The sequence below is a fragment of the Delphinus delphis genome, chromosome 10 (assembly GCF_949987515.2).
Source record: "Delphinus delphis chromosome 10, mDelDel1.2, whole genome shotgun sequence".
In the NCBI taxonomy this organism is placed as follows: domain Eukaryota; kingdom Metazoa; phylum Chordata; class Mammalia; order Artiodactyla; family Delphinidae; genus Delphinus; species Delphinus delphis.
Genome location: NC_082692.2, coordinates 63,171,728 through 63,189,746, shown reverse-complemented (window position 1 = coordinate 63,189,746; position 18,019 = coordinate 63,171,728). Strand labels below are relative to the sequence as shown.

At 56.7% G+C, this 18,019-nt stretch overlaps 2 protein-coding genes across 3 annotated transcripts; one reads left to right on the top strand and one right to left on the bottom strand.

The window, feature by feature from the left end:
* Nucleotides 1-136: 136 nt before the first annotated feature.
* On the top strand, nt 137-13,006 carry LOC132431660 (probable threonine protease PRSS50). Its single transcript, XM_060021419.1, has 5 exons — nt 137-601; nt 1,916-2,076; nt 3,062-3,345; nt 11,182-11,301; nt 12,834-13,006. Exons 1-5 carry the CDS (start codon nt 137-139, stop codon nt 13,004-13,006), a joined length of 1,203 nt encoding a protein of 400 aa, XP_059877402.1.
* TMIE (transmembrane inner ear) lies at nt 6,798-15,485 on the bottom strand. 2 transcript variants are annotated; one of them, XM_060021422.1, is made up of 4 exons: nt 15,130-15,485; nt 11,809-11,926; nt 8,395-8,544; nt 6,798-8,090 (listed from the first exon to the last, which is right to left on the bottom strand). In XM_060021422.1, exons 1-4 carry the CDS (start codon nt 15,223-15,225, stop codon nt 7,990-7,992), a joined length of 465 nt encoding a protein of 154 aa, XP_059877405.1. In that variant the 5' UTR covers nt 15,226-15,485; the 3' UTR covers nt 6,798-7,989. The 2 variants fall into 2 exon arrangements, with proteins under 2 accessions (XP_059877405.1, XP_059877404.1); XM_060021421.1 differs by lacking the exon at nt 15,130-15,485 and having other exon boundaries at nt 11,809-12,028.
* Nucleotides 15,486-18,019: the final 2,534 nt, after the last annotated feature.

The window sequence follows — 18,019 nt, the reverse complement described above, 5'->3', positions numbered from 1 at the left end:
TGAGCACCAGCAAGCTAGACAGAGGGCGGCTGGGACACCAGGAGCACCATCGCGGGGGGGCCACTGGGGGGCGCCGCGCGGACGGGGTCGGGAGCACCCGCGCCCACCACACCAAAGAAGCTGCTGCTGGCTGCCAATGGGGGGCGCCGTCGTGGGGCCAGCCCCGGGAGCGGCATCGCAAGAGGAGCGCCGAGGCTTATTCGCTGCTTCTCGGGGATGGAGCTCTGGTGTGGGGCGCTGGCCGGCTGGCGCAGTCCCCCGCAGCCCCCGAACGTCCGCCCTTGCCCACGCCGGGCTCCTGCTGATGCTACGGCTGTTACTGCTGCTGCTGCTGCGGCCCGCGGGTGCCGCCCCTCCGCTGCTCCCACAGGCCTGGCCTCCACCTCTGATCCTCTGCGTCCTTCCACAGGTTGCTTGGGCGCTGGCAAAGTGCCGGGGGCACTGTCCACGGATGCCCCCGCCGACCTTGACGCCCCCTGTGCCCCCAGTGCCACCTGTCCCTCAGGCGGACGTCGCTTCCCCCGGCAGGCTGCCACTAGCCAGCCGCCCAGGACCCTGCAGTACTCTGCTTCTAAAGCCGACGAGGATGAGTTCCTTTCCCGTGAGTACTGGGAGGAGGGTGCCCAAGCAGCCTGAGGACCTTAAGGGGCAGCGGAAGAAGGGGCACGGAGAGTGAGAGGGGACCTTCCTTTTACCAGTGCTTATTGAGCACCTGTTGTGGGCCAGGCCTCCCATGCTGTCGAGGTAGGAGGCAAGGAAGGTGGGGGGAGCCTGGGGTGTGCTCATGTCCTGCCTCCCTGATGGTCTATGGGGACAGCACCTCTCCATCCGGCCCAGTCCCTGATCCAGGCTCCCAGCCAAGGCCTTAGGGGGTCTCCAGCATGGCTTCAGGGAGCCTTCCCTTGTGTGTCTCGGGGCACACCCACAAGGCATTCTCTCCATCAGTGGCTTCCAAGCATGTTGAAGTAAGACCCACATAAGAAATACTTCTCATCCTGGAACTGAGTGCACAGAATTTAACTGTCGCAGAAAGTCACACACAGGACCCAGCTGCACCCTGCTGTGCTATTCCCTCTCCTGCGTTAGCCTTTACAGCTGCTGGTGACAGCCCACTTACATTGATCTCACGATCCTCTAGTCCATTTGGAACACGTAGGAGCGGGACTGCTGTGGTGTTAGATATGTGCATCTTCAGTTTAAAGAACTTTTTCTGTAAAATCTTTTTCAGGGTGACTGCACCCATTGACCTTCCCTCCAGCAGTGAGTGAACAGTCTGGGGCCCTGCTCCTCACCAACACTTGTTATCAGGGATATTTAGTTTTGCCTGGCAGGTGGTGATGAGCAGAACCTCACTGTGACTTAAGTCCACACTTCCCTGAGGACTAATGGGGCTGAAGAGCTTCTGCATTTGTTTGCTATTGGGGTTTCGTCCTCAGATGTATGTGTTCTTGCACACTACCCATTTTTCTCTTAGGTCACCTGCCTTTCTCTCACTGAATCACAGGAGAAGGATCCTAGAGGAGGGGGAGGGGTCTTCCTTGGCTGAAGTAAGGGAACCAGATGGAAACACAGATGGGTTTGTGAAGGGCCTGGCCAGAGCTGATGTCTGCTTGACCAGGACAAAGGAGCTAGTGGCGCACCAGGCTGGTCAGCTGGGAACGCCCTGGGGCCTAAGCTGTGGGACCAGAGAGAGGGATACCTGGGGAGTGCTGAGGCCCTTCTGAGGCTGGAGACCCCAGTCCTCATGTGAACAACATCATTATGTGATGACCAATGAAGAAGGAGAATCATTGGATGGGTGCAGGCCATCTAGAGAGGTGGGAGATCAGGCTGAGGGGAGGAGGAGGGAGAGGTGCTGTGGGATGTAGCTGGAAGGGCCCATTCGTTATCAGGCTCCTTTCGTTTTCCTCCTTAGCCTGTGGCTTCTCCTATGAGCGGGACACCACCCTCAGGGATCCGGAGGCCATGGCTCGGCGGTGACCGTGGATGGTCAGTGTGCGGGCCAATGGCACATATCTGTGCAGGCACCCTCATTGCCTCCGAGTGGGTGCTGACCGTGGCCCACTGCATGATCCAGTGAGTCGGGGCCTAGATGGATGGGTGGAAAGTCATTGGAGCCACCAGGGCCCCAGTCATCTTGCCAGCTGGCCCATCAGTGGCAGACACCATAGTCCTAGCCCCACCTCACCCTAGCTCTGAGCAGGTGGGGGATGAGTCCTGCAGATTCCTTCCTGGGAGCTGGGGGTTTCCTCCCCTCACCTGGCCCCCTCCAGTCCTGTGCAGTCATTCCATAGATAGGAAACGGAGGCTTGCAGCCACTGTCTAGGCCTCCTTCCTCCTATCCGCAGAAAGAATGTCCTAATTCTTCTGCTCCACACCCTTTGTTTCACTTACTCATTCCTTCCTTCATTCAGCCAACAGCCTTGGCACTCTTTGAAGCCAGGCCTGGCCTGGGCACTGGGGGCAGAAAAGGGCTGCACCACTCCTCTCAGGTTGCTGGGGAAGACAGACAAGAAGATAGATGCTCACAGGGGAGTCTGGTCAGGGTGGGAATGAGAGAGTGGGCATGCCCATGTTCTGGGGCCAGGGAGCGGCCTGAGGGTCACATCTGGCCATGAGGGCTGACCAGTGGAGAAGCGAGCTCCAAGCCTAAGGGACACGCTGAGAAAGTAGGCTGGAGGGCAAGGCAGCGCTGATTGCACAAGGTCTCTGTCACTTCCAGGGCCCAGCATGGGATGCTGGACAGAGTCCAGAGTTTGGAGCCAGAGAAAACTGGGTCCACGTCCCAGCTCCACACTTCTTAGCTGTGTAGCCTTGAGTCAGTCACTTGAGCCCCATTTTCCCTCTCCATAAAATGACGGGTTGTTGTGAGGACTGGACCACACAGTGTGTGTGCAGGGCCCCCTTCACATCTGTTGTGAGGAGTGGGCTCTGGGGCTTGAAGCAGGTGGGTGGCCTACCTGGATTTGCTCAGGGTGCAACAGTGTGGTGGAGGGTAGGGGGTGCAGGCTGGGGTGGGGTTCTTGGAGCTGATGGAGGACTCTCCTTGCTGTTCCCCTAGGAGTGATGTTACCTATTCAGTGTGGGTGGGGAGTCCATGGGTTGACCAGATATCCAAGTCTACTGTCGACGTCCTGGCGCAGCATGTCATCGTGAACAGCCATTATCGGTCCCATCGGTACTGGTCTGGGGTCGGCCGGGCCAATGACATTGCCCTCCTTAAGCTTGAGCGGCCACTCAACTACAACAAGTATGTCTGGCCCATCTGCCTGCCTGGCTTGGACTCTGCGCTAAAGGACCACGCCCTCTGCACTGTGACAGGCTGGGGACTCCCCAGGGTTGATGGTGAGTCGGAGCCTCCCCACAGCAGGGTGGGTGGTGTGGGAGAGGACCTGGGTGCAGGCTAGGGTCTACCGTGGGCAGATATTTCTGAGACACCTCCCCCAGGGACCCCATCCCCACCCCTATCAGGCTCTCATCTCTGAGGTCTCTTTCCCTTTGAGGGTCTCAGCAGTGAATGTATCATGGCCATTTAGGCCTTAGGGGACCCAGATTGCCCTTGAACCCTCAGGCCCAGGCCAGGGTTGTAAATAGGACTTCCTTGAAGGTAGAGGGGGCACAGAGTAGTATCTTGCTGTCTGCACACAATCCCAGGGCATCCGTGTCTTGAAGCAGAACAGCCAAGGTGAGAGGAGCAGGATTCTGTGTCTGTAAAAGGCTCCCCAGAAGATCCCATGTGGCTGGCTAAGGGCAATCTGCACCCAGAAGGTGGGAGTCACTGAGGGTCCACTCATGACTCCCTCCTGCAGCAGTGGCCCTCAGTCCCTCATCATCCCAATTTAGGAGCCCAAAGGGCAGGACGGGAGTGTTGTCCCAGGGCCGTCCAAGGGACCATTTCCTTATGAGCCCTAGGAATGTCCATTTCCTTCGGGGAACCCCTATTCTTTTCCCACAAGAGAGGCGCCCTTCCTTGTGGCCTCACAGAGCCAGCTTGCCTGAAAGCACCCACAGGGTCTCCAGCCTAGGGTGGGGTGGCTTTTTGTCATGCCTTCCATGGCCTATCTGAGGAATGGCTGGGAATGGTTGGAAGTCACCTGTCCCCTAGGAGCTCAGACTAGGGACAGAGATACAATTGAGAGAACAGGGAGGGGAGTAAAGACTGCCTGAGACCCACGGAGGGGAGTCTAGGGAAGCTTAGAGAAGGAAGTAGGCCTTTGGGGAAAGCTTGAAGAAAAGGCAGGATTTGGACCTTAGATGGGCCTGGTAGGCTTTGGGGATAGAAGGAACACAAGAGCCAAGATGCTGAGATCAGAATGGACTCAATGGATAGTACTCTGCAGGATGTGAGACCAGGTCCAACAAGGCCAGATCATGGGTAGCCTGCTCCCAAGGTCTCTATGTCAAGGGGCCCTTGGGAGGCATCAACTGGAGTGGTGGGTGGCCTATGCCTGGAGAGATCTCCAGAGCTGCTGTGTGGCAAGGAGAAGGGGCTAGAGGAGTGGCGAAGAACAAAGGGAAGATGGACACAAAGCTGGTGGCAGTGGGCAGGAGCGAAACCGCCAAGCCTGAATGGGGGCCCCTGTCCCACAGGTGTGTGGCCCCAGTTCAGGACCATCCAGGATAAGGAAGTCACTATCCTAAACAGCACGGAGTGTGAAAGCCTCTACCACAGGTTCTCCAAAATCCCCTCTGATTCAGATCATCAACTCCCAGATGATTTCTGCAAAGGACGTCAACAGGAACAGTTTTGCTATGTGAGCATCTCTCCCCCTTGCTCACTTGCCTCCAAGGGCACCTGGCCAGGAATGGGGCTGGGGGAACAGGGAAGCCAGGACCTGCGGGGAGGTGGGGAAGGGGATGGGGATGAGCAGGGCTGACTGAGGGGGAAGATAGGAAGATGGGGGAGGGGAGACTTGATGAGGAATGGAGATTGGGAGGAAAGAGATGAAGGTTGGGGTGAGAGAGATGGGCAGAGGGGATGGAGGTTGGAGATGAGGGAGAAGAATGGGAGGCAGTGGGAAGATGGAGGGTGGGTATTAAAGAGATGGGGGATGGAGAACTGGCAAGAGAGAGATGGGAGGTGGAGCCCTTTGAGGAAGGTCTCCTGGGTCAGGACCTCAAGGGCACCCCCTCAGCTATGTGACACTCGGGGGCTGCAGGGAAGGTCTGATGTGAGGGCACCCTGCTTCTTCCTGAGCTGGATTAAGTCTCCCTTGGACTACATCTGGCCTCCTTTTTTTGTTTCCCCCACCCCTCCCCACAAGAGATAAGTGGTGAGCCCTTGGCCTGTCCTGTGGAGAGCATATGGTACCTGGTGGGAATGGTGAGCTGGGGCCCAGGCTGCAAGAAGAGCAAGGCCCTGCCCATCTACCTACACATCTCCTCCTGCCAGTAGTGGGAACGCCTCAATGGGCAGACGCTGCCAGCCCCATCCAGGGCCCTGCTCCTGGCACTCCTGCTGCCCCTCAACCTCCTCGCTGTCCTCTGACACTCGTGCCGTTGTCTCTGGGTGCACCCTCCCTTGCCCAGGCCCCTCCTCACCCTCTGTGCAGCTCTCACAGCCTCATAAGGCAGGGCAGAGACTAGGTGCTCAATTAAATGTTTCTCTTCCCCATGCTTCCTCCTTCCTGGGCCTGCTCCAGTGGGAGATGAGAAAACCAGACAGGGGTGGGATGGGCAGTTTATACTGAAAAGTACAGAGCCCCAGGATCCGCCTCCATCCAAAGGTTCAGGGTGGCTACCACAGAAGGTGGAGGGAGTGTGTAGGGATGATATTGGGGTCCGATGATGGAGGGCCTAGATACTGGGGTCAGATGATGGAGAGTCAGGCTGAAGCTGGAGCTGCCAGGACGCAATGTGAGGCTGGGAATAAGGGTGCAGCTCTGTCTGGGCTGGGGAGGTAAGTGTGTTCTCCTTGACTTTGGCCCATCTTCTGGCCGGTGGCTAGAACATACCCTGTTTTTGCCCTGAAGCACTGTAGTGGACTTTGACCTTCCAGCCCTGTCCCCTGTCTGGAGGCTGGGGCAGATGCCCACTGGGATCAGATATTATCCCCACCATCATCAGACATGCCTGTCCATAAAGGGCTAGTGGAGGCCCAGGTCAGAGGTCAGGGAGGCAGCTGGCAGGGCAGATGTAGCCCGGGCCTGGACTTACCCCAGGCATTACCAGCTGCTTCTCTGACTTATAGTGGCTCCTGCTCCTCTGGGCTTCTGCTGCCCAGCCAACAGGAGGGCTCTGGCTTGTATGAGTAGAATGATCTTTGCCACAGCCATATGTATGAGAAGCCCATAGGCTGGAGCCCAAGGGCAGAGTCAGGGTTCCCACTTGGTGGCGCAGTGAGTACTCAGCTTCCACAGCAGGGCCTTCTGTAATCTCTCTGCTCCCTCATGGCTGTAAGACCCCATGCTCCTTCCCCCATGCCAGCCTGGTTCCCTCTTCTTGTGTAATAATGGTCCAGGTCCAGATCAGAATCCAGGTTTGACTCCTCTGTGTCCCAAGCACCCACTTATTGAAACCCAGGGTGTGGAGCAGAGGCAAGTGGAGAGCAGGCAGCTTCCTCCCTGGTCCTGCTGCCCTGCCTCAGGGCTAGGCCCCACTGGCTGCAGCTGACCCTCTGCCTCTTGGCCACCACCTCTCCCTCCAGCTCATCTGAATTCAGGCTGGGAGAAAAGTCAGGAGAGGGAACGTCAGCCTGGCCTACACCACCTATCATCGATCACTGCATCACCCTCCACATAAGTGCTCCAGGGATGGGGCATCCTGAGGGGTCATCTCAGGTCACTCGGGTATGAGAAGGCACTCAGCTTTATTTACAAATCTCTGCAGGCTGCAGAGTCAGCGTCAGCTTTGCCAGCAGCTCCCCCTGGCTCGGAAATCTCCGGTGTCTCCTTAGTCTCCAGGCCCAGGTCTGAGTACCTCAGTTGATGTTCGCTGCCATCTAGAAACCCTTCTCTGCATCTCCCCTCCCCAAGGATTCAGTCCCCAGGTCAAGTTTGAGCCTTCACCTTCTGGCTAGCAGTGCTTCTTTTAGGCACCGTTGTTAAGAATGGAAGAGGAAGCTCTGGGCTGTTATATTCAGCACGTGGAAGGCTGGTTGCTACCTCAATCCCTAACTGCCCCCTGCGGTGATCTCCTGGGGTGCTGACACCTGCTACCACAGCTGAGCCTAGAAAGGGCCAGCAGAAAAACCCAAAGTCCCCCTTGGCTTCTCAAATTTTCCCTGTATTCCCAAGATGGGGCCCTTCTCTCTCTGGCCCACTGGCCTCAGCCTTCTGCAACCCTGCAGCCCCTAGCCCTGAGCCCATGGGCCTCATGCTAGGCCCTCCAGCAGCCTCAGCTGCATCACAGCGTGTAAGACAAGTGTACCCATTGCTTAGAGCTCGGTATCTGCTATGCTGGGGGTTCTGCTTCTGGTCTCCCTCTGCTCACTGCCCTGGGACAGAACCCCTGCCAGGCTTGGGGCAGCCCCCTCATCACCAGAGCTGCTATCCAGCTAAGTTCGAGAACCTTCTGCTGCCCCTGCTTCCCCCAGTGACCCTCTCCTCATGGCCAGCCTGGTGTGGCCTCACATCTAGCCCATCCGGGTCAGCCATCCCCTTCCAGAAGGAAACCCACATCCCATTACCCCTTTAGCCACTGCTGTGCCTGGCAGAAGAGGGGACAGAGGCATGTATGGGTGGGTGGAGGCCACTTTGGGTCTACAGAGGGACAGTGGCCCAAGACCACCTCTGCTGAGTGGCCACTTGGATGGGGTGACAGGAGTGGAGTCCAGGCTGGGAGGCAGCACACCTAGTGAAGTCATATCCTTGCCCCAGTAGGCTCTAGGACAGGGTCCTGGGCCTCAGCAACCCCCTCTGAGCAGGGAGAGGATGTTCTGCAACCTCTATGGTCCATGTATGAGCTTGGAGTCTAAGATGTCCAGACTCTGGCCAGGACTATGAGCCCCAGGGCCAGCTAGCCCCAGCCTCCACCTCCAGGAAGCTCTCTTCATTTCTCTTCTTTCTTCTTCTTGGCCTCATTCTTCTCATCCTCCTCTACCTTGATGGCCACTGTATCCACACTGTCCTTCTTCTTCTTCTTCTTATCACCTGTGGAGCAGAGGAAAAAGGGTGCAACAGGAGTGAGACAGGGTCCTAGGGCCTGCACCAGAGCCTCCCAGTCCAGCCCTTCATTCCTTCTTCCTTCCAAACCTCTCCTACCTGCAGAATAGCTCCTTGTTTTCCCTGCCTCACTCTGACCCATTTCTTTGCTCTGGTCTCCAAAAACAGGGCTGGGTCCCCTCCCTGAACCAGGTGGAGGGGAGGAATAGGGCAACTCTGGGTGGCAGGATGGAGGAACTGGCCAATGTGGCAGAGTCGGAGGGTGGCGGGGCTGGGGGCCAGGCCTGCTCACCTCCAGGGACTTCTGTGAGCTCATCGAGGGGTGGCACAGTCTCTAGTTTGTCCGTGTATATCTTGGCTGCCTTTCGCTGTAGGTACCGGGCTTCAATCTCCTTCCGGGTCCGTGGCACGCGGCAGTTGAAGACACAGCAAAGAGTGATAACTACGGGGAAACAGAGCAGGCTTGGCAAGGGCCAGAGCTCAGACACCCCAGGAATGGTTCCCAAATTTCAGGCCTGTCTCCATCTACCTATGTGTGTCCCACCCAAGAGACCCTCTCAGGAGGCTCCACATTTTGACAAAACCCCTGTGGGCTCTGGGATTTTCAAAATATCTTTCCTGAGCCGGGCTGGCTTCACATAGTAGGCCCACTTTCAGGAGGGCCTTGTGCTTGGTTTGTTATTCTGCTGTCACTTCCTTGAAATTCTTAATGATTTTTGAACAGAGGGGCTCACAATTTCATTTTGCACTGGCCCCGTATATTGTGTTACCAGTCCTGGTTCTGGTGGGTCTTTCTGACTAGACTGAGAGGTCCTGGAGGGCAGGCAGTGGGCTGGACCATGACTCAAGCTACAGCCTCCTGGAGGGTGTCCTGTGCTTCTAACCCAGGCGTCTGGGCTCCTGTGCATCCTAGTTTTTCCTCCCCAGGCTCCTGAGAGCACCTCAGACCCTGGAGGACATGGCTGCATCCTCCTCAACCTCCCTGAGGAGAAGCCAGGGCTGCTCCTGGCTGTGAGAGCGTGAAAGAGGGCACAGACCTTGCCCCGGCGCGTTCACCTTAGACAGGGTTATTCCAGGAGTGGTTTTCTGGCTCAGGGCAGCTGTGCCCACGCAAGCTGGCCAGGGCATGGAGCTGGCCTGTCTAGGGATGGGCAGGGCAGGGCTGCCAGGACCCGGCTGGACTGAGTTTATTTTTCTAAGGCCCCTACAGTCTGACCACCTTGGCCCCAGCCTCAGGGGAGGGGATGGAGCTGCTTCCTATTATAAATCAGATGACCAGACATAACTTCCTGACAGACTCCTAGGGGCAGGAGGGCCAGGCGGACAAGTCAGGCCTATTTTGGGGAAGATAGATCAGACCCATGTGGCCTGGGCTGGAGCACCCCTTGGGGTCATCTTGTGCAACCCCTTCAGCCAATGTTGTGGTCCCACTGAGTCTCCCCCAGACTCACAGAATGAGAGAAAACAAATGAATGAGATGGTTTCAAAGCCTTTGTGGCTGAGGACAGGACTGGACTCCTGAATAAATGGATGGGGTGTCAACAGCATCCAGGAACACATGGTGGGGGGTTAGTTGTGCAAGGGTCCCAGCAGTAGGTCTGCCTTTCTTACCCAAAAACCTGGGTTCTGGTCCTCTCCAGACCCCTGTATGCCAGAGGTCCAAGGTTGGACCTCCACCCTACTGGCTTGGACCACCTCTTCCAGCTACCCCACCAGGTGCCTCCTCAGGACCATGCCCATGCTCTCTGCAAAGGCTGGAGGCCTGGGCTTTAAAGGGAGCTCAGCCACAGCTATTGGCAGTCAGAGCAGGACTCCAGCACCGCCCCTCACTCCAGGCCTGCCCCGCCCAGCCTGGCCTGTTTGCTTCTCTTCAAAGAGGAGAGAAACAAAGTTCCTTGGATCGAGTTCCAGGCCCAGGCAGGGGCTTGGGATAGGAGTCCCCAGGCTGGAGGGGACCCCGAAGAGGTACCCCATCCAACTCCAGCTCTCTCCACAAGGTTCTGGGGGTGATGCTCCACAAACAGCTGTACCACCTAGGCCCAAGCAGACAGGGAAGTGGGAAAGATGTTTCCTCCCCAGGAGATGGCGTTCCCTACTCCCTAGAGCCCTGCATAGAGGGTAACAAATGCTAAACTGTTGCTCAGAGGCCTTTGGGACTATCCCTTACCTTTCTCTAGGAAATGGGTTTAGGAGAGGAAGTCAGTCTGTGTGGTTGAGGTCCCAGTGCCTTTTTGGGCCTGACACTGCAACTTTCCTATGTGGCCCCAGGTACTTCTACCATCTAGGGCCAAGCAGAGCCCTGGAGAAACCATTGTGTGTCTTGAGGCCCCATGGTGCCCTCATCCCTGCTTCTTGGGGTGCCCCAGAGCTGCTCCTTGGACCTGCACCCTGGATTGCTCCTGTGGCCCCTGCAGGGCAGATACCTCCCCCAACCCTACCTCTTGGTACTGGGGGTTATTCCCCTCTCTGGACACATGAGCTGGGGCTGCAGCCACAGCTGTTTCTCTGTGGGGCCTCCACTCAGAAGCCTGACTGATCATTGGCCGTGGCTAGGAACAAAATGCAGGCTCTTGCTCCCACTCCAGCCGGGAAGACATGGGGGTGTGGAAGGGCACTTCTGGTGCCAGGAGAAGCACATGCAAATTAGAGGTCCTTGCCTCCCCTGGAGCCCCCGCATCTGGATGGGCCCTTCTGGTCAGCCCTGCCCCCAGGCTAGCTCCAGCTAGGACTTAAATGCTCCTTTAGCCCCTGACCCGGGTGCACTCAGTAAACGTCTTATGGGGGTTATCTGAGACCTGTGTGGAGGCCATTTCCTTGCACCTCTGCCCACACTGTACCTCTGCCTGTAATGCCTTTCCAGCTGCCTAACACAAAACCACTCATCCATCCTACCTATCTACAGCTTGGAGGACCCCTCCTCCATGAACTCTTCGCTGGGGGAGTGTGTTTTCTTTCTCTTTACTGCCTGTGCCCCACTCCTCCCTTTGGCCTGTAGGAACCTCTGTCAGACTCTGCTGTGTACCCTGGCGGCCTCTGCCATCCAGTCGGCGTTTCTCGGCCCCCTTTTCCCCAACTCCAGACCCCAACTCTGGAAGGACAACTGAAGGGAGCATGCCAAACCGGCTTCTGTTGCGACTTCGCATCAAGCAACTCCCAGGTCCGAGAGAGGAAGGGGGTCTCCTGCTTTTGACTGAAGTAGGTGAGTCGTTCCAGGGAAATGGTATTTGACAGTGCAGGGTTTGCAGCCTGGGAGCCACATTTGCTGGGTGTCTGGGGAGCCTTTGGGCTGAGCTGCAGCCAAAGGTGGCCTTGCTGGGGCCCCTGGGTGTGGGTGTTTTAAGCTAGCCAAACTGCAGAAAAAGCATGAGGAGGCCAACGATAGGGAAAAATGACACGTCTTCGTCCTGGTTCAGTGGAATCCCCTGTAATTACCATAATTGCCGTGTGGCTGCATCGCCGGTCGGGCAGAATACTTCAGGTCACCACCGGCCTGTCAGCCCTCCACAGGGACTTTGTGTGGATCAGGAGGTGCCAGAAACCACAGCGGGCCTCCTGTGGGCGCCTGGCCTGCCTGCACTGCCCGGAATTGCTGCTCTGAGCCCCTGGGGGTGGAGCGGGGGGGGGTGGAGGGGTGATGAGGCGGTGCCGGGCTCCTGCTGTGTTGTGGCAGCGGCAGGGGGCGGTGATGGGGGGAGCAGCTACTCACTGATGGACAACACGAAGAGCGAGAAGATGCCCACCACGTGCCACAGGCGCATATCCCAGAACACCACCGTCTCCTTGGTCAGCGGGGGCGGCTTGGGCTTGGGTGGGGCCGTGCTGGGCTGTGGGTCAGGAGAGAGTGGAATGAGCCAGGCAGAGGCCAGGGGCTGGGACGGGGCCGAGAGAGGCCCAGGTCTCAGCAAGCACTCACTCAGTCCAAACATTTCAGAATCTCCTAGAAGCAAGTGTCTTAGACGTTCATAAACAATGCCTCAGACCTTGGGAGTTTCCAGATTTAGAACGGGAAGAGGGTAAAGCCCCAGAACCATGGAGCTGGGAACTTGGAGTGCAAGGGTTGATGCTTGAGGAAACCAAAGCCCAAGGGGCAAAGGTGGATGGCTTGTCCCAGTCAGGTTCAAGGGCCCTTCTCTCCTCCTGCTCTGGCCCTGGGCTCCTCCACACTGGCAGATGGGGTCTCAGGACCAAGGCCAGAGACAAGGCCTTGTCTCTGTGGGACTTTGTTCACATGTACCTCCAGTGTGGGGTGGGGTGTGGAACTGGAGTCAGGGCTCCGTGACTCTGTTACTTGACCAGGACTCCCACCAGGTGGCCTCAGCAGTCACCTGTCCTACCTGAGTCACCGCCTCTGACCAGGCTAGGCCAGAATCCTCACAAAACGGGTCTAGATAATATGTCTGAAGTGCAGTAGCGACACCTGGAGGCCAAAAGCTGTAAGCACGGCTGGAGCAATCGTGAGCAGAGCACAGCGCGCCACTTCCCACCTTCCCAGTAGGACACCACCCTGTCCTGGGAGTCTGAGGGGACATGGCCCTGCTCTGGTGGGTGGGAGCAAGACCTATACATGACCTGTGGGGCTGAGAGGGATATGACCCTATCTCTGTCACCAAGTTTGGCTGAGGGGTGTGGATGGGGGTTAGTACTTGGAGGGAGAGGGGATCCTGGGGCATCTGTGCAGTGCCTTGTCCCCTGATTAACCAAATAAGGACAGACATGAGGAGTCTCTTCCAGCTCTCTGGGAAGGAAAAGCAACCCGTAGCTCAACCATCTGTCCAGTCTTTCCTCTGGTGCATAAGCATGGATGGGGCACCTACCAAAAGCCAGGTACTTCTTCATCTAATGGACACCACCCTTCAGCATGTATTGGGGACACTTGGAGAGGATCAGCAACCTGTCCCAGGTAACCCAGAGGATCTGTGTGCCCAGGAGTGGTACATGATTCCTGGCTCTTTTCTCTTAACCAAGGCAAACTGGGGTAGGAGACTTCTTTTCTCTAGGCCTCGGTTTCTCCATCTGAGTGGGATGGTTCCAGCAGTGTCTGGGAAGCTCTCTACACAACCTGAGTGGTAAAACTGACAAGATATCCTTCCTCAGCATCATCCCAGGGGCCTGGACCCATTTGCGGGCTCAGACACATGTCTGTGGGGTCTGGCCCATGTGCGTGGGGTTGGGGCACACATATGGGGTTAGGGCTGGGCACTGTGGGTATAGGGCACGTGCGGTTGGATACACATGCATGTGGTTGGGCACCCATCTGTAGAGTCAGGGCCAAGGTCTGGGCAGTGGCAGGGTTCCCTGAAACTAAGGCTCAGTGTGTTAGCCCAGTTGGGTTATATAACTGGAAGATTCTGAGGGCCACGGTAAAGGTCTCAGATTCAGAGCCTGGGCAGCCAAGAGCTCACTTCTTACACATTCTTGTTCCAGCTTTGTTCAAGACACCCTGATAGGGGTCTTGGGTAGAGGGAAACAGGTAACAGTTGGGCATCTCCTTGTGGGCACTGCTAGGGGTCTGAACTCAAGCTTGGAGGCCTGGCCTCCAACAGAACCTCACAGGCTGATGGAGGGTGATACCTGTGGGTGGGGTGGGTGGTGCCATGGACCCTAGCCCTGCTCATCTTTCTGGTGCTTCCCTGGATCGCCTGGACTCAGCCAGGGCCTCGTTCAGGCTGTAGGCAGATGGCAGGCAGATGGACTTGAAATGCAGTTTCCCTTGATGGGCTGGGAGAAGATGTTTTCCTGGGGGCTGAGGGAAGAATCCTTGGCTCAGAAGTGAGTTGACCCCCACGCTCAGGCTTCTCCTACAGCCAGACCAGCTCAGTTTCTGCGCCTGAGGCCTCAGGGCAGCTGGTGAGGGGACCAAGTACACTCCATGGGGCTCAAGCCAGCCTGGCTCCCCTTACAGGGACACTAGAGCTGACATCTGACTCCAGCCCAGCCTTCTGATCACACCCCCTGGTCAGCAGCAGGAACAGGGGGTGCAGGGCTCTGTCTCCATGTACCTCAGACCCACCAGTTCAGGGCTGTGTCCCCTCAGACCCCACGGAACAAGTGCCCTGTTCTCCCTCTCCCATCTTGTCCCCCAGCACCTGCCCCTTGAGGGCTCTCCTGGGTGCTTGGCTGTCTCTTACACTTCTGTTTCCCTGCTGTCTCCACTCTGCCACTGCCTACAAGGCTCTGACCCCACTCCTCCCTTGTCCTGCCTCTTGGGCCTTCTCCCTCCAGCCTAATGCTCCAGAATTTTGGGTCTGGTCAGCCTCTTTGACTCCCCTTCCTGGCTTAGCAGGAATGGGGTACAGAGGGGCCAGCCAAGGAGGCTGCAGATGGCCCCCACCCTTCCCTCCCTGGCCCCAGCCAGGCTCCTGGCCAACCCCCCAGCCGTCCTCTTCACCTCTTCCCGGGCGATCTTAGCAGCTCCTTACAGTTCTCCCAACTGTGTGCCCTCTTCTGATTTATTCTCCTTCCAAACCAGGACTCATGACTCTTGCCCGCTCAGAAACGTTTGCTAGCTCCCAGTTATCACCAGGACCAAGTGAGACCCTGAGTCCTTGGGCCCTGCCCTGCTTGCCCCTCCCCTCCAGGGCCTAGTGTGCAGCATGGAGTCTAACTCAACACATGGCTGCTCTAGGAAGGATGTCCTCACCCTCCTGCCTCCCACCCACCACCTTCGACCTCACTAGACCAAAGATTAGAATAGGGGCTGAGTGTCCCCCATCAGACACTCGCTGATGCCCGGCTGTATCTCCAATCAGACCGGGAATCCCTAAGGTCAGGGTGAGTCTCCCCCATCAGAATAATGTTCCTGAAATCAGAGGCTGTGCCCTCCCATCAGACCAAGGACACTAAGATTGGGGGCTGGGTCTCCTCCACAGCCTGGAAGCACGTGGGATAGAGCTGTGTCTCCCCATTAAGTCAGGTCCTCTAGGGCAAGAGGAAGGGAAAAATCAGCTGCTGGTCAGTAAGGCGCCCCCCAACCCTCTGCCTGGAGGGTGACAGCCACCCCAAGCCCCTCCGCGCCGCCCCGCCTCACCTCCACCAGCTGCCCGGCGACCCCCGCGAGGCAAACCCCCAGGGCGGCGCCGCCCAGCGCCCAGAGCGGCCCCGCGCCTAGCCGCTGCCCCGCCATCTTCGCGCGCTCCGCGCAGCTCGGCAGCAGGTCAAGGGGAGCCGAGGGATGCCTGCCGGGCCGCCTTGGCTCGGTGACTAACCCCCGGGCCAGCCGGCGCTCGGCGGTGGCGATCTGGTCTCAGGCAGGCTGCGAGTGGGCATCATTTATTCATTGTCGGTGTCTGGTTCCTGTGCTGCCCGCTCCCACACCACTCTGGGTGGAGGGCCCGCCCCGCTGCGGAGATCACACTCCAGACTCCGCACTCCCCTAACCCGACCGAGACCGACATAGGGCCGGGAGTGGGTGGGAGGGAGGGCAGGATGGGGTCAGGTCCTTGAACGACAGGTCCCACCTTCCCTTCCCCACTCCGGCCTCAGTTTATTCATTTGGGACAAAAGGGAGGGGCTGGAATCTGCTGATCTAGGAGGCCCTTCCCATTCTGACGTTCTGAATTTGAAAAACTGTACTGAACCCAGATTGGGGGTGTTGGGAATGGCATGGCAGGCAGGTTGCCATGGTGACAGGTGCTCGGGGATATCCTGGTCTTTCTGGGCTGGCTTCCTGCCCAGAGGCAGCTCTGGTCACCCTGGACACCAGAGCAGGGGGGAGGGAGAGGGGGAACAGGGGATGGCATGGTCAGAGTAGCCAGCTGCGGGTGTGATGGAAGGTTCCTGAAGGAGCCAGCATCTGTGACCCCACAGGACAGGGTGGGCTCCCCCTGGAAGGGCTGGAGGACCATGTTCTGCTTCTGATTGATCCTCAGCCTCTGCCCCAGCCTGAGCTCTGACTCTCACTCCAGTCTGAACCATGACCCTGACCTCACACTGAACCTGGCCCACACTGCACTCTGGTCCTGACCTCAGAGTGAGCCTTGACAACCCAGGGACTGAGGGAGGGAGGCTCGGAGGAGCTGTGGAGACCTGGGGAGGACTTTGGAAGAGGAGTGGGGAGGCCTGCGATAGGGAGACTCCTCTGATCCATCCTCCCCCTCTCTCCTTTCCTTCCTTCCTTCCATTATTATTAATCTGAGAAGCAGCCCAGGTGTTGGACCCCTGCATTCCTCATCACCAAGGGCACCAGTGGAGACCTGTGCAGGCTGGGGTGCTTTGGGCCTTGGGCCTGCCCTCAGAACTGGGGACCCTGTAGATCCAGAGTCTTTTGCGGCTCCTGCCTGGTGGTGCCGTAGATGGTCAAGGACCAAGGCAGGCTGCAGCAGAGAGGAGGGGGCCAGCTGCGGATACCTACAGGCGTCAGGGCTAGGAGATGACAGGGCAGGCAGGAAAATGAGAAAACCACTGGCAAAGGACAGCTGGTCCATCGAGAAGACCCTTGACAGTGGGTGGCAGTCTGGGGACTGGGTGGGCTGGGCCACCCCACACTCCCCAGGCTTACCCTCGTCAGGCAATGGGGACTGGGTGGGCTGGGCCACCCCACACTCCCCAGGCTTGCCCTCGTCAGGCAAACCACTTGCTGCAGCTCTCTGCCCGCCATTTCTTCAGGCCATCTGTTAGGAGAGCCACACTGACCAGCCAGGGACAATGGGGTCAGAGAAGCCTGGCTGGACTGGGCTGAGGTTAGTGAGCCTGACAGTGGCCTTGAGTAAACCATTACTCCTCTCTGCTTTGATGTCCTCACCTATGGAATGCAGAGGGCAAGACTCTCATCACAGAGCTGATGGGAGGATTATAATGATCTAACGATTATGGGAGTGATGAGTACAAGCTGGCTCTCCTTGATGGGACAGCTCAGCCCAGGAGGGGAGGGTGTCGTTGCTTCTTTCCAACCAAAAGGTAGGGAAAACCCAGTGAAGAAATCTGAAAGGGAATACAATCATGTGTGTCCGCAGTGTCCCCTGATATGGCCTCTGCTCCAAGTGTGCTTTACCTCCCAGCAGGCTGTTGAACACAGCTGAAATGTCACTGTATGCTATTTATCATATACCTTTTTCCCAGAGCTTTTTCCCAATACAACATCCTAGATCCCCACATCCCCCAAACACAGTACTGTCATGCAGGCTTTGGAGTCAAACTGACTTAAAATAACAAGATGGCCCAAAAGGCTTAGTGCAGTTTTAAGCTTTAATAACCTCAGAAGTATAAAACTGCAAACTTACAAGAGACACCATTTGAAAGTTTAATTATTTAAATTTCCTTTTTTGCCCTTTGGAGATGGCAAAACTTGACAGAAAAAAATTAAAGTTATCCAAAATTCACGATGAAATTAGCATAAAGAAAATATAAGGAATGAAACTTCCAAATTATGTTTCTTGTAAATTTGTAGTTTTATACTTTATAACTTATGAAGTTATTAAAGCTGAAAATGGAGGCTTATGGGTCATGGTCATATTGACAGCTGTGAGCTCTTAGTGGGCTACTGAACCTCTCCAAGCTTCAATCCCTCATCTGTAAAATGGGTATAACTACAGTATCATGGCACCTGCACATTACAAGCCTTCAGTAAATGCAAGTCGTTACGATTATTGCTGTCACTGTTGTTAAAGGCAGTGTGAAATTACATTGTATGAAACCCAACTATACTTGGTTCATTCAGTTTCTTATTCTCGAATATTTGCGTGTTTCCAGTTTTCCAGTGTTAAACACCATAGTGAGAGGGACATCTTGAAAGCTAAAGCCTTTTCCACCTTTTTATTCCTCCCCCTGTTTACTTGTGAAGAATTGAGGCCCAGAGAGGGGTTGTGTCCTACCTAAGGTCACTCAGGAACTGGGGCCTCAAACTCAGTTTTCAGCTCCTAACCCAGAGCTCTGCTCACTGTCCAGTACTGTTTCTACTTCTTATGAGGGTCCCCATATAT

Coding starts and splice junctions, on each gene's coding strand:
- LOC132431660 (XM_060021419.1), top strand. CDS start 137: ATGGGGGGCGCCGTCGTGGGGCCAGCCCCGGGAGCGGCATCGCAAGAG. Junction 2,077..3,061: donor GTGGCCCACTGCATGATCCA/GTGAGTCGGGGC, acceptor CTGTTCCCCTAG/GAGTGATGTTACCTATTCAG. Junction 11,302..12,833: donor CCTGCTTTTGACTGAAGTAG/GTGAGTCGTTCC, acceptor AGTCTCTTCCAG/CTCTCTGGGAAGGAAAAGCA.
- TMIE (XM_060021421.1), bottom strand. CDS start 12,028: ATGTTTGGACTGAGTGAGTGCTTGCTGAGACCTGGGCCTCTCTCGGCC. Junction 8,545..11,808: donor GCTCTTCGTGTTGTCCATCA/GTGAGTAGCTGC, acceptor GTTTCCCCGTAG/TTATCACTCTTTGCTGTGTC. Junction 8,091..8,394: donor GCTCACAGAAGTCCCTGGAG/GTGAGCAGGCCT, acceptor TCTGCTCCACAG/GTGATAAGAAGAAGAAGAAG.